Source organism: Pseudopodoces humilis, chromosome 1 (assembly GCF_049639895.1).
Source record: "Pseudopodoces humilis isolate 2021_Gansu_Grassland_sample_001 chromosome 1, ASM4963989v1, whole genome shotgun sequence".
NCBI lineage: Eukaryota > Metazoa > Chordata > Aves > Passeriformes > Paridae > Pseudopodoces > Pseudopodoces humilis.
In genome coordinates, this window is record NC_142200.1 from 115,450,243 (window position 1) to 115,465,219 (window position 14,977).

The 14,977-nt window shown below is 36.5% G+C and overlaps 1 protein-coding gene across 2 annotated transcripts in view; it reads right to left on the reverse strand.

Moving 5' to 3' along the window:
- Window positions 1-590: 590 nt before the first annotated feature.
- KCNH8 (potassium voltage-gated channel subfamily H member 8) overlaps window positions 591-14,977 on the reverse strand; it is a 174,351-nt gene continuing 159,964 nt past the window's right edge. For both annotated transcript variants that reach the window (XM_005518938.2, XM_088055796.1), the window contains 3 exons: window positions 13,176-13,282; window positions 12,018-12,094; window positions 591-1,298 (listed from right to left, as the gene is read on the reverse strand). In XM_005518938.2, the coding sequence (XP_005518995.2) occupies window positions 591-1,298; window positions 12,018-12,094; window positions 13,176-13,282 (892 nt within the window). The remainder of the gene's footprint in view (window positions 1,299-12,017; window positions 12,095-13,175; window positions 13,283-14,977) is intronic.

A 14,977-nucleotide genomic window follows, 5' to 3' on the forward strand; every position in this document is an offset into this window, starting at 1 on the left:
TGTTTCATACCAAGTGTATAAAAATAGTATTTTTAGATAAAGTAAGAGGTTTCATTTACATGACAAATAACGTGCAACAACTAAGCACTCTCTAGCAGCTCTATTTGGTTGATTGTCTAGATGACATGCAGCGAATATTGTCCCTTTGCCTTCACAGAACTGACAAAAAGACCAGCAGGACCCACAATCACCTGAAGCAAACAGTGCCATAGATATTGTTTGGGAACAACAGTCAGACACTCAGGGAAAACCTTTGCTTCGATGAACAAAAGCCACCCACGACAGTTCTTTGTGCTAGATTTCCAGCTGCTCTGACCCTCAGGGTCTTTGGACTATCACAAAAGTCTGTCAAACAGACAAGTTATATCTGTATTCAAAATGTTTTTTCAACATGCTTCTAGAATCTAGAAATTTGTTTTCCTACAGTATGAACCAAAATTACCTTTTCTTACTTTCTATAAATCTGAATTTTCATGTTTGTAAGTCTCCATGATCGCCAAAACAGAGATCAGATAAAGCAGTCATGCAGTACTCTCTAAATTTAAAACTGGCAGCTGTGGAACATGCTTTGAGTACCACTTCACTGTTTCTCATACATCTATGGCTTGGCAATCTTTATCTTTAACATCCCTTGTGCTTGTCACAATGTCTATTGGGAAATCTGGGGTCTGTGCAGAAGTTATCCCGACTGTTCCTTCCAGGTCCCACGATCCTGGCAGGTTCTCCAGGCTCAGTGAACTGATTGCTCCTTGGCTAAAGCTCCCTTCCTCTGATCTGCTGGGCAGCACTAGGTGTAGTGATGTTTCTGATGAAGAGCATACTGAAGGAGAAAGGGTTGCTGAAATAGACTGAAGAGGAGTCAGGGTAGTGTCTGAATGGGGAGAGGTGCATCTTAAAAATTGCAGATTGTCTTTCTGAATTACCTGATACTGGGAAGGGGAATTTTGAAGGCTTGTATAATAACGTTCACTATCCATAGAATTTTGCAGGTTGGGTTCAGTCCTTTGGGGACTGCTGCCTACAGAAGACAGATCTGTATTCCAAATGTCACATAATGTGTTTCCACGGCAAAGTTGTGCTTTGGTGCAAGTGAAGCTCCCAGCTTGCATGTGCGAGCAAGGTTGATGTGTAGTCCAAGCCACTCGAGACTGCAGACTATCCAGTGTGGGACTTCGAGATATGCTGTGCACAGCACAGAGTCCTGGAGGCTTCTGGGATGTGAGCAGGTTTTCCAGAAGGTGCACCACATTCTTCATATCCTTACGTAATTGTGAGACTTCTTGACTTAAGGTTGTCATCTGTTACGAAAGGGCAAAATATCACAGTATTTATTCATGCACCATGCCTAAAATATGCACATACATCCCTCTTTTCTTTCTAGCAATAGCAACTTTGATCTTTGGCACAGTGTCTGTACTCTAAAGAAATACACTCTGCTACTGTATGGGTAGGAAACAGTCCTTCCAGCTACTTTAATCCACCTGATTTCAATAGATTCTCTGTATATAAAAAATGGTCATATGCTCAGAACTGAGATGATTTCCAGATGCAGCAAGACATCAATATTTTCTTGATCAATTGTTAAATATTTTAAACCATAAAACTTTTTTATTTAAACAATTTCATGCTGATAAGTTACTTAAAAATGAGGTCTTGTGAAATCTGGTTTAGAAATGCATGTGAGGATTACTGCTGTCTTCATAGTAAAAGAAATCCTCTAAGTAGCTGGATGAAAATAGTTATATGAAAATCTTGTGGATTACTACTAGAAACAAAAAAAAGAGAAAGGGAAAACCTGGAAACTCTAAAACCCATTTGTTACCTTTAATTATTTAAAAAAATAGAAAAGATTGTGAAACAGTTTGCTTCCATGCACTTTTGTGTATGCTTGAAAGATACTACACATAACAGACAGTAATCCATTCCATAGATTTCTCTGGTGCATGTGCGAAAAATTAGATTTTTTATGAGACCTTTTCTCTTAAATTCTGAAACTCCTGATAGCATCCATTTGATTTCATAAAGTACATGAAGTCTTTCCTCAACACTGCTGTTTTTTGGTGAAGATCAAGTTGTCAAGTTCTGAATCTGTGTTTTAAAGTTGAATGGCATTTGAACATTAATGGGGTCGTTTTTAGGCCTTTATAAGGATGTTCTGGGCAATCAAAAGTCTAGCTCAAACATGAAAGTAACCCACTCATCATTTCAAAGGGTAGAAATTAAATGTGTCTCTGTGATAGCTATCAATCTATTTTAGGTCAAAGCACCATCATTATCATTAAAAGAGAGTTTCTCATACTGATGCTACTCTGCTGAAAAAAAAACGTGACTACACATTCATCTTCAAACCACATGTGAAAAAGTAAAAAACAAACTAATTCAGGGAGCCTTTCTTTGACCTCAAGTAAAGACACCACTGATTAGATGACCTACACAGATTAATTTTCATTGTTTTGGCAGGATAGTTCTGGAGAAATCTGCTGGAAGTACATTTCAGACTGAGTTTGATTGTGTTACTACAGGCACAACAATTTTAAAGAAATTTGGAGAAGAAAGTAGGAAGGTCCAATACAGCTCTTGTAGATCTATTAATTTTTCTCTGAGCTTATTGGTCAAACCCAACATACTGTTTAATAGCTTTGTAATGATCACACTGCCTCTGGAGAGAAAATCCTTAAAGGATTTTCTGTCCCTTGAAAGAAGGTAACAGGATCTCTGTGTCTCTGCATTTCTCTTTCTTTCTGCCTTGTTGTCCAATTGAGTCACAGTAGATAGAAAATACCATGAGAGCCCCTTCTGCCAGCAGACATTAAGCTTTGAATGCCTGGTAACTTCAGTTAATGTGAGAAGTTAAAATGTGTTGCTAAAGCATTTTGTGAAGAGGTTTCCTGTGGGGTCAGAGCAGCCAGTGGAGGTTCTTGGTACTGTCAGACTGCCAGAAAACAGTGAGATTTCAAGACAAATCAACTTCACAAGAACTCCTGTGTTCTGTTGGACCCTAGGAGATGATATTGCAAAGCCCCCAGAAGTTTTTTTTTGGAAGAATGGGGGAAGACACACAATCAAACTCATGGCTATCTAGATTCAGTGGTTATCAGTCCTTTTTACGATCATCACTGGCCCCTACACCTAGAGGATACAGCAATGATTTTCTGTACAATTTCCCAAGTTGCATCATTTTTTCAGGGCTTTCTACAGGTGTGCAAATAGAAATATTGGCACTACCTTATGAGTATGGACCTTACCTAAACTATGAATGTTGTGTGAAAATATCCGCAGTTTAAAAATGTCTTGCTTGGTTTGATCCATGTTTTTGTTTTCCATTACTCATCACTTACGAGCTTTCTAGGAGTTTAATCATCATTTAGCATGTTTCTTTTGCCAATTCATTAAGAAAATACAGCAAAAAATCAATCGCAGCATCAGCACTAGTGACACCCCAGAATATCTGTTCATTGCAACTTGCTCTAGTGCCCAGATACTCTATTTTTGATATATCAGCTATATTTTTGATATCACTCAAAGAGTGTTGTCTTCTCATAAACTTGGTCTTGCACCAACATAGGAATTTACCTGATAAACCCCTATAAAGTAAGCTTTAATGGTTTCTAGTAGTATACTAGTCAGAGTAATTAAGCCAAACTTAATTCACCACTCCTAGTTAGTAAGATCTGTTTGGACCTATTCTGGATGTCACATACACAAAAAAATATGTAGCTTTCAGAATTTTGCAATTACAAGATGAAACCTCCAGTATCTATATCACTATTAAATATTATTTGTCTCTATATTATTATAGTTCTGTACATGCATAGCATACTACTAATGTTCCTACCAATGCCACACTGTTTATGCTATTATTTTTATACCCTGCAGAGATCCCTGAGCAGATGCAAATAAAAAGGTGTAACGGAGGGGGAAAAAGTGTTATCAGTGCTACTAAGAATTTCACTTGAGAAATTCACTTTCACTTGAGAAAGTGCAAAAGAACAGGGATTAAAAGCCAAAGGAATTTTATGTCTATGAAAGAGAAATTGAAAGCAGTACAGTTTCCTCCTTAGGAAAAAGGCTAATTCCTGGCATGATGGTAAGGCTGAACTCTTTCCAGGAGTTCACTGATTATTGCTAGGCAAAACAGCTACTGGTACAAAAGGTTCCTGCTGTGCTAGGCAGACAGCTTTAAAATTATCTCTGAGATCCCAAATATACATGAAATGCTGCCTTAACACTTCCTAGGACTTGAAAAAATACTGCAATATTTCCGGATGTAGAAACTGGGCTTTATACAGATTTAGTTTCAAGTAGCAAGAGGTGCTTCTCAAACTGGTTGAAAGCAATGTGTCGGTGCCTTTTTAGTAGACTATGTTAGCAGGCTAGAATACATTAAAAATAGTGGTTAAAATAAAATTTTTAGTAGATGTATTTTGTATTTTCAAATTACTTTGACAGTTTCAGAAGAAAGAGTATTTTTCGTTACCAACAGTGTTAAACTCTTGAGAAACTTGAGTATTTTGTTCCATGTAGTTAGGTGGGAATGGTGTGATGTAAGATGATGATGATGATGATGCTTATTTCTTTGTTTAAATGGCTAAACAGATTTCTTTGTTTTTCCCTTACATATTCCAATATATAATTATTTTCAACTGGAATGCCTAGCTCTCATCACTGTTCCTGGATAAATCTGAAATAAGACTTTTTTCTCAGATTAGAAGCTGATTCAGATTTCTATATATTTTTCTTTCTCTTTACTCCCTTTACTCCCTTTTGAAATTCAAACTTCAGACTCAGATGTCTTCCTGCTATGACTCTTTCTGAATACCCAAAGAAGTGAAGATGAATACTGAGTTCTTGAGAAATGGAAGCTGCATTTTAGCAAAGTGGAGGAGCTGCCTGGCTAGCACTGCATATGGCAGCTTCTCTATTCCTTTGCTTGGTCTTTCATTGCATCTTCTGTTCTGCTTTTTCATTAAGTCAGGGAGATTTTCAGCTAGAATGAGTTGCCTTTGAAGGCTCAGACTGACTTACTGCTGGTATTCTGCTTCTTGCTGACTGCGTTGTTGAATGAATGAAAAGAGAATTGAGCTCAGACAGACTCTTCACTGATCATCTATCAGCAAATCTGTGGCCATTGATACTGTGGTGACAGACGTTCCTGATTTAACGGCTTTAGAAACAAAGCTAGTTGCAGAAGGAAAAAAAAAAAATCCAGTGCAGCTAATCTGAGTTCAGATTAAATCTATAGGATTTGTGCAATGATATGATGATTCATTTTCAGTGAAATAAATCCAGGAATCTGTAAGGTTGTGCAATTGGCTTTATTGTGTAGGAGTAGGAAATTTGGTCGTTAGTTCCAGTGACCAGTTTGTCTGGGTAAATTAGGATGCCAAGATTATTGCTATTAAACATGTAAGGATAAATGAGAGAAATATAAAGGACTAGATTATTTAAATAAATTAAAGTTAACAGGGGTCCCATGAAATTCAGTCTAGAAAAGGGGTTCCCAAACTGCAGTTGTAATGATAATTTGCTGCTCTTCATTGAGTGAGTCTGGCAGGAAGGAGAGGGGAGGTACAGGGGTGCAAGAGGAAAGTTGATTAGAAGTATGGAGCACCTGCCCTACAAGGAAAGGCTAAGAGAATTGGGATTTTTCAGCCTGGAAAAGAGAAGGCTTTGAAATAACCAAACTGAAGCCTTCTAAGCCAACCTGAAGTGTGGCTACAAGACAGATGGGGAGGAATCATTTACAAGAGCATGTAGTGACAGGACAAGGGGGAATGGCTTCAAACTGAAAAAACAGTAGGTTTACTTTAAATATTAGGAAGAAATTCAGTGAGCATGTTGAGGAACTGTAACTGACTGCACAGGGAAGCTTTGGGTGCCCCATCCCTCGAGATGTTCAAGGCCAGGTTGGATGGGGCTCTGAGCAGCCTGGCGTAGTGGCAAGTGTCTCTGCCCATGGCAGGGCAGCTGGAAGTAGGTGATCTTTAAGGACCCTTCCAACACAAGCCATTTCGTGATTCTATGATTGTTGGATGTTGGCAAAGAATCAGGACAGTGTCAGCATAAGGGTGGCAATAAGAAAATCAGGTTTGGAAATTACTGCTTCAAGGAATTAAAAACTACCAGGGATAAACTGACTATCTATTGATTCAAAGAAAATGAAGGATTGTGGAAATCCCAGGTGGCTGGGAGAGGAGAAGCTGGCAGTATGTACTAATGAAAGGAAACCTGAAGTAGTATATATGATATTGGGCAAAAATATTAAGCAGAGAATTTCTATAAGCATCTAAAGGAAAAATTAAAAGAGAACAGGCAACATTACATTTCTTAAGAATAAACCATGGCAAAACTCTAATTATGTTCTTTAACTGAAAAGCTGTTTTATAATTTCAGAAGAAACTTTAGATATAATATACATATTGTCAGAAGACTTCTAAGATGCTACTGTCCACCTAACATTCTTCTAGAACTACAAGAAAATGTGAAGGGTATATAATCGCCATAATCTGGATTCTTACATGATTGGAATAGTTTAAGATTGTCATCAATGTCATCTATGGACATTTTAAGATATTGTTTTTAGCACCCTATCCTGATCTGTTTTTATTTTATGTTTATTTTTAATGTCTAAATGGAATTCATGTTCACTTTTAAATATCAGTAATATGAAATTCAAGAAAGATAAATGTTAAACATTAGATCTGAAAAGAAAATGTCAGAGGCATGAATATAATATTCTGCCTATGCAGAGTATTATAGAAAAATGTCTATGGAGTTCTGCTGAATGACACTTTGTGGGCATTAATCATACTCCCAGGATATATAAACAGCATATTTTCTTTAATTGAACTCTAGAAGGGGGTTTTCTTCACAAGGAATTACTAAGGCTGTTTGAAATTGTGTACTTTGTCAGTGACTTCAAAGATGTAACCAAAGACAATTCAAAAGAAAATTATACCAGTGAAGTGTTTTTAGCAAATGTAATGGGCAAGAAAAGTCAAAAGGCATTTGGTTTGCTGAGATCTGCTGGAATAGCATGTTTCCAGAATATATTGACTTTAGAAGGAGAATACCAATCACCTTTTTCTTATGATCTAGGCAAAAAAGAAAAATCAATGAACTTCTGAACTTGCATACCCACAGGCATTGACATTTAGATATTGGGAAAATAGATCTTATGAGTACAGGAACATTTTGAAATGCCCATTAAAGATTAAATGGACAATCGTCATAGTCTGGCATTGTAATAATATTTTTTATTTAAATTTGAAGTCAGCTTTTGGTGTCCAGTTGATTTGTACACTACATGGCTGCCTCTTGGTTAATTCCTTTGTCTCAGGTGCTTTTCCACCAAGAAAAAGTGCAAAGGACACACCACAGCACATGAGACTTGTGACGTGTATGTGCAGTGTGTTCTGCTTAAATATAATCTAAGCTTTAGAGCATCAACTCTTTTTATTACCTTCATCAGCCAATACACATTAAACTAACGTTAAAATAAGAAATATGTTAGCTGGAAAGGCTTTTCTACAGCCATTGAAGTTTGAGAATACAGAGTAGAGAGACAAAACAACAAGGTTGAAGTTCTTTGGAAACATGAACATCAGTGTGGAAACTTCAAATATCAGTAAGAAAAGTGTGTTTACTCTGTATGTATTGTTTAGAAAGCTTTTATTTCTTCATACAAATGATATTTGGTTTTATGTCCTGGCTTTAATGTGACATTTACATGGCTAAATTCCAAAATGGATAGATTAGTTTTAATAGTTTTCATCATCTATAAATTAGTTCACTTTTTGCCACATTTTTCTTGATTGAAAGATGTTTTACAAACCACATCACTGGGATAGCCTTGCTGCAAAGTAATTTCTCTCATGTGATAATATAGTTATGAACTTGTTAAGAAGAACATGCATTTAATTACTCTAAGTCAAGTGAGTTCATTATATGAACTCTCAAGTCACAAATTGAACTTTAACAGTATATTCTCTATGTAAAACTGAAAGCCAGATTAGAGTCACCAAGTCACCAGTTCTTTAGTGGCCTTGATTGTGATTTGCCTATATTTTTAATATTAATTTTTTTTTTCTGTACTGAGAGGGAAAGGGGTTGATTTTTGGCAGCAGGATTTGAAATGCATTTTAAAATAATATAAGTATAAAATTTATGATTTGGAAAATAAACATATCTGTTTGGGATTGTTCCTTTTGTTAGATGAAAGTTAAATATCCCTATGAATATATTTCCTCTGTTCTGCATAAGTGCCAGATGCTTAGAGTATTTTAAGTACTTGAATTTGAAAAACCTAAAATTAAAAATAGCTGAATTTCCACTAAGTGCTCCAGTGTGGAGCTAAATAGAAGGCAATTATCTAGCTCAAAACCTGACCCTATTCATATTTCCTCATGTTTGTTTGTTTTTCAGTTGAATGGGAGAAATGTGAATGCTGTGTTCATTATATTGTTTTGGTACTGTAATTGTGGGATCTACTAATGTGGTAAAGCATGGAATCAGCCCCCAGATTTCTGAAGCTGAGGAAGGCTGCACTGAGGAAACCAGGGGACATGACAAAGCAATCTGAGTTTGTATTCATGCACTGCATGAGATGCCCTTTTTATCTGAGCTCAAAATCATGTACCCATATTTCTGAATGAAGAACGTGTACATATAATTAGGGGGAAAAATATGACTAAATATTGGGTATTTTTCATATTTTAACTGGTCTGTTTTAAATAATTCTGGTTTGGGTTTTTCCAACTGGATCAAAGTAAAAGTATTTCTCTGCTCTTTTTTTACAGTGGCATTCAAATGATAGAGAGTCAAAAGCCTAACAGGATACAGGCAATGGGACAGTGATAGGCAGGTGCTTTAATCTAGACATCTTGGCCGTCTGTATACCTCAGAAAATCTGCTTAGTGGTTTCATATTTTTACTTTGTGGGCTTCTTAGTAGTTATCTGTGATTGCATCAGGTAAATGGTGCCTCTGAAAATATGCTCAGTGTTCAGATACACTAATTTGATCAAATGGACTGGAAAGGCCAGGTCAGGTGTACAGATGTCTGCAAAGGAAGGACACAGACTTGTGAGGCAGAATACTCTTACTGAATTCTTGCTCTTCCTAGTTTGGAGCAGGTCTTTGAATCAAGCTTTCCCCAGCTTAGCAAATGTACAATGCTGATAGACATTCAGTAACTTAATCTTGAAAATATTGCTTAAATAACTGTGTTTTTACCAGAAAAAGAACCTGAACCTTAGCTCTCACCTGCTGTATACTGAAGTTACTGAACTATAATGAATGTCATGCCTGCTTTATTCGGTGATTATTTATTCTAAGTGGAGGGGACAAACATGGCAGCAGATAAAACAGTCCTATTCCACTCTACCTTGCAATACTGAAGTTGAAGGAAATTCCTGTATCAGCTTGAATCTCATTCAGGCTCAATGAACAGTGAAGTTAGATGAGGAAGTGGAGAAGGTGGGTAACTGCCTGAGCAGCCAAACCATGGAGATGGTAACAGCAATTAGGAGTGTGCTCAAGTTTGTCTCACATTGATTCTGCTGACTCTGGAGAGTACTCAGAAGTCTGTGCATCCATTGCTACTAAAGTTAACCGATCTAAGAAGTGAAACCAAGGCACTGACTTCTGTTACTCTCTTAGGTAAATGAAATAGCCTTGGGATTATGTACTGAATGCCATATACCTAAAATACTGCTAAGAGCTCAGCTGTATTTCTAAACTAGATATAGCCAATTTTGTAGATTTTTCTCTGGGGTAACTTTTTGCTTTGCTTTGTTAACAAGAGACTATTTTGAAAGTCTGAATGGAAAGACACGTGTCTTTCCTCCCCCCCGCCTCCATCAACAGCTGAAATGTTTCTAAGCTAACTAGTGAACTGTTGTAATACAATTGCCTTTCATGAAAGCAGTTATTTTTGCATTCATTGATTGATTTCTGATCTCCACTGGAAAATGTATTAATGACAGTGTTTACTGCTGCTGGCTACTTGTGACCTGTTTTCTCATATTTTCTTTACCAGGAGGAGACTGCATGTCTTTAATAGAGAGCTTTGTTTTCCCTGCTGGTATTTTTACTGCTGCTAGTAGTCTGCTGCAGCATCAGCCATCACTGGTTCCCATCACTGGTCATCATCAAATGATGGAATGATGAAAGCACCAGATCTGTAAATATTCTATACTTAATACAACACCAAAAAACTCCAAGCAGCAGCTACTGTGAATCAGCAAGGCTACCCAGAGGTTCATTTGGGTAAGCACCAATTCCGTACTATCACTTCAGAAACTCCAGCTGGGGCATGTTTGAGTACATGTAAAATATGCAATTAAACAGCCTTTCAGTCAGGCAGTTTTTCCAATGTAAATTTTGATCCATGGGAGGACTTGGAGGATACCCGTTAGTCTCTGGGATCTGAGCCCAGAATATTACCTATGAAATCTAAATCTAGTCCTACTGCTGGTGCTAATGTGAACAAACAAGTTGCATAACATTTTGTTCAGATAGTATTATTAGGGCAAAATTAAAATTGTATGTGGAGAGAAGTGACCTTGAACATGTGGAGGTTTTTTTCTTTTTTTGATTAACATACTGCCCTGCTCCAAGATTTATTTATTTATCACTTTTCACCAGAAAAGCAATGACAAGCCCAGGACTGTTCCAGTTGAAACGTTTGTTTAATCCACAAGATGCCTGCCTTGGAACATCTGTCACTGTGATATATTTTCCAATTGCTTCTTGAGGAGAGCCACATAATGCATCCTCCTATTTTAAAAATTACAGTCCTCAAAAGGGACTAATCAATATGATTTGTGTGTTTCAAAAGCATTACATAGGAAATATAATTTTCTATCATGATGGTGGTGTCAATAAACATCTTGATGTGTTTCTTTTTTGAGATCTTTGACCAAGTCCTATAAAAACCCATAGTTTTCATGACCCATAATCAATGCGTCATGACATTTTTGTCTGAACTCTACAGTGTGACATACAAATGAGGTGATGCATCCATAGTAACAAACTAACCCTTCATGCAGTCTTAGCTTAGGATATTCAAGCTGTCTAACCAAGTTAAGCTGACTCAGGATGAAAGAAGTTTACAAGCCAAATACTTTGTAAGTGGGAAATAATAACTAGATTAAATGTAAACAAAAATGAAGGACAAATAAAAATGAAACTTGACATTTCGGTAACCAAAGAGCTCAGGGAAGAAGTGAAACTGTGTGATGTGACTTATTTAAATATGTTTCCTCATGTGGAAGTATAAGGAATTGTCTCTAATCTTTTCAAATTAGAAGACAGAGTAGGCTGGGAACAGATTTTAGTCTTGCAGTACAACTGTGAAGTTAGTCTGATGCTTTAATCTTGGTAGCTAAAGTACTGCCAGGGGTGAGTAAATGAAAGAGCCTAGCCACAGAACATCTCTTAAATGTTGGATTGATAGTTGGCTACAGGTTTGAAGTTATTAAAAGGGAGGAACAGAAAGTGCCACTGAACACTACTGGTCCTGCATTTCTCAGGTCACACTGCTTGAGCAGGAAGGAATGTTCTCTTTCATCCTAAGTAGAATACAAGTCAGGTGACTTGAATAATTTTTATGTAAATTTGAATGTGAATGAATTTGCATTTCTTTCAAGGAAATTCTCTAAAATCACAACACACATCAAGACAAGAAAATCTGGGAGAAGGAACTTTGGGAAATAATGAGAGGACTGAGACACATAGAGGCCTACCCAGAAGAGACTAAATCCTAAGAAAATCAGATACACTAACCTCACTGGTTTTAGCCCTAGCATGTGACAAACTTTTACATAGGTTTGTAAAAATATAGAAAATTGATCTGAGAATGAGCTAAAAGCCCCACACTGCCCTACATATAGGAACCTCATCCAGTTTTAGAAACTCATTTATAACACATTTATCATATTCCTTAATTTTCTGAGTTTTCTCCAGCATTCCTTGAATTATTGCTAACATACTTCAAGCCCCACAAAATCTTGTTACCTCATTATTAAGCCTGCTGATCTGCTGTTTGGTCTCTTCTGCTTTGATGACAAGCACAGCAGCACCAATTTCAGCCTCTGAAAATAGTTCAAGTTCATGTAAATGAGAAGAGTATAATCACTTGGAAATGATAATACTATTCTTGCACTTAACCAATGCTTTAAATTTAAACCTGTTTTTCAGTTGGCTAGAATGAAAATTAAGCCATGTGTTTAATGTTCATTGTATAATGTTTGAGAGAAGTGCAATTAATAAAGTCCGTACTGCCCTCTTCACTCTGGACTTGAAAGTAATGAAAACGACAGCTCTGGTGCCATCCACATGACAGCTTGACACTTCTAAAAAATCATAAATATGACTAAACTTTAATTGTTATTTTCCCTTTTGGCTTCAAGAAAAACAATATATGTCCTAGTTGCCCCCATGTTAAATGTACTTAGCTATGTGGGGACTGAAGTTTTTATTCCTAAAAGAGGGGATGTTGGAAACAGTCCCTCTGTCTCTTTCTTTAATCTTTTTTTTTCCCCCATCTTGACAAGTTCCATTGCTTTGCGGTGTTACTTCATCAACCTTTTCAGGATGTAGGCCATATAAGGCTTCCTAAAACTCCTTGTTATTCAAGGTTTTCACTATTTTAAAAATCTATATACTTCCATGCCCCTCCACTTCTCTAAATAGCTTTAAAAATGTTAATAGCCAGGTTTACATATGGCTCTTAATCAATAGGGTGGAGGATTTTTTGGTTATTGGTTTTGTTTTGGTTTTTTTTTTTTCCTTATTTATGGCTTGTATTTTTTTTCAGTTTGGTATTAAAATGTTTTTATGTTCAGTTTTGTCCTTGTGTTTAGTACCTTCCTTGACCAAATGTTTGGGTGCATGAGACAGATTCTACAATTCTTCTTGTAAAGCATAATGCATGAAGAAACAGTTCCCTGGTTTTAAAACTGTTTTATCATGACTGTCTGTTAGCAGGAAAACAGCAAATGACCTTTGGGACCTTGTATTTTTTTACAATTGTGGCACTGAAATGGTACTGAGAGTACAAATATATGTTTAATCTATTTATGCCACTAGTGAGGATCAAAACAATAAAGGGGAACAAAAAGCAGTTATGAAAGCTGTTTTCTCTAAGAAGTGATTTTCCCAGGCAACACCTACCTCCGGTCGTGGGAGATAACCTGGATTCCTGCCTGAGCTGATCAGAGCTGAAGTCAAAGGTTTGGCTTTCTTCATTGTGGTTTCCATCCTCAATCCCATCAACAATTCTGTTGAGAAAAATTGGAGTAATGGAGCAATTTCATAAGCATCATGTTCATAATTATGTTGTAAAAATTACTCCTAAAGGGCACATTTTTAAACAATTGTAATTTTTTCACAACATTAAGTTTAGAGAAAAGCAGAACCTATTATATTGGCATAACTTCTTGTGAGTCACTAAAAATTAAAATTACTGATAATGGAAGAAATGCAAGGTCAAGTATAATTAACTGAAGCTTCAAAATTATCATGACTTTTGCAGCATATTCTGTGTCCAATCCAAAACTACGTGGACTATGGTTTGTTTTTCATATCTACAGTAATTTGTTGCTATTCTTTCTTCTGCACAAATTAAAGAGGCTTCACTATGCTCTTGTGAAGCTAAAATCTCCCTGCACATAATCAAGCTCTTATATTAGATTTACATGGGCAGAGCCTAGGCCTGAACATAATATATTTATGAAAACATCTCTGTAAACTTCAGTCAAAAGTGCCATTTCCATGAAAATAGTTATTCTAGCTCAGGCAGGGCAATCTTGTTTGCAAATTTCATGTAGGAAGATGTGCAGACCAGTCTGCAGTGTCACAGCTACATTAATATTGGTATTGGATCTGACTACTAGAAAAGGTATTTTTTCCACTTATTTCTACCCATGCATAGCAGTTATCTCTATTTTGCAGTGTCAAGCAAGCCAAAGGGAAAAAAAAAGGAAGCAGCATTTTTTACAATAATCAAGTTCTGCATGCAAAGAATAGAAAACGTACTGGAGGAATCAATACACAGTGTTAAAAATATATAATTATGAATATTTTCTGTTCTCAGTTAAAATAAATTGTGTTATAAAGAGAAGTATTTTAAAGTCAATGAAAGAGAATCATACAACTTCCACTTGACTGATATGAAGCATGAATTTCTTGTTTTGTCCAGGAACAAGCTTCATATTCTGTCTTACAGTAGATAGATGAATTAAATACTAATCTGGAAGGGCTAAGATAGAAAGTTCTTAGCCTCTCAGTCATTGGGGATTAATTTGTGATGGTGGAAATTAGACTTTTCATCTAATAAAGATATTTTCAGGAAAACTTCTTGACTGGAAATGTCTGGAGAAAGATTTCACTGAGTTGTCTGTTCTTTCTGTGATGTATTTGGCTTGGAAGACCCACATAACTCAGACCTGTGTGTGCATACCATGTGTTCTTGTCCTTTTTGGCTCTTTGTGTGGGTTTAGATCTCAATGTAATTTCTGAGTGTTCATGATGCCAGCTGGGTGTTACTAGACTTGACTCTAATCAGCTTCTGGTAGAGGAGACTCAAATGTGGTGCTTGAGTAGCCCTGGCCTATATTGCTATCTGCAGCTGAAAAACAGAATGATTACTTTGTTTGAAATTTGCTATAAAACCTGTTTAATGTCATTTGGCCTCACTGCTTCAAAAAGGCAAATTTTAAACACCAATATCACTTTTGCAGAGGCTTCTAATTATATAAAATGCTAACATTTTAACTGCCTTTTAAGGCACACAGGAGAAAGCTTACTCAGATGTGACTTGGAATTTATAGATGCTACATTCGCTATAGTGTTCAAAGATTCAGACTAAAAGGAAATTATATTAGCAAAAATAGCTAGTTGTGGAGTGCCAGGCTTCAATGTGGGGAATACGTAATGTGCAATATGCTTATTCATGTACAAGGAACTGGCTGGGG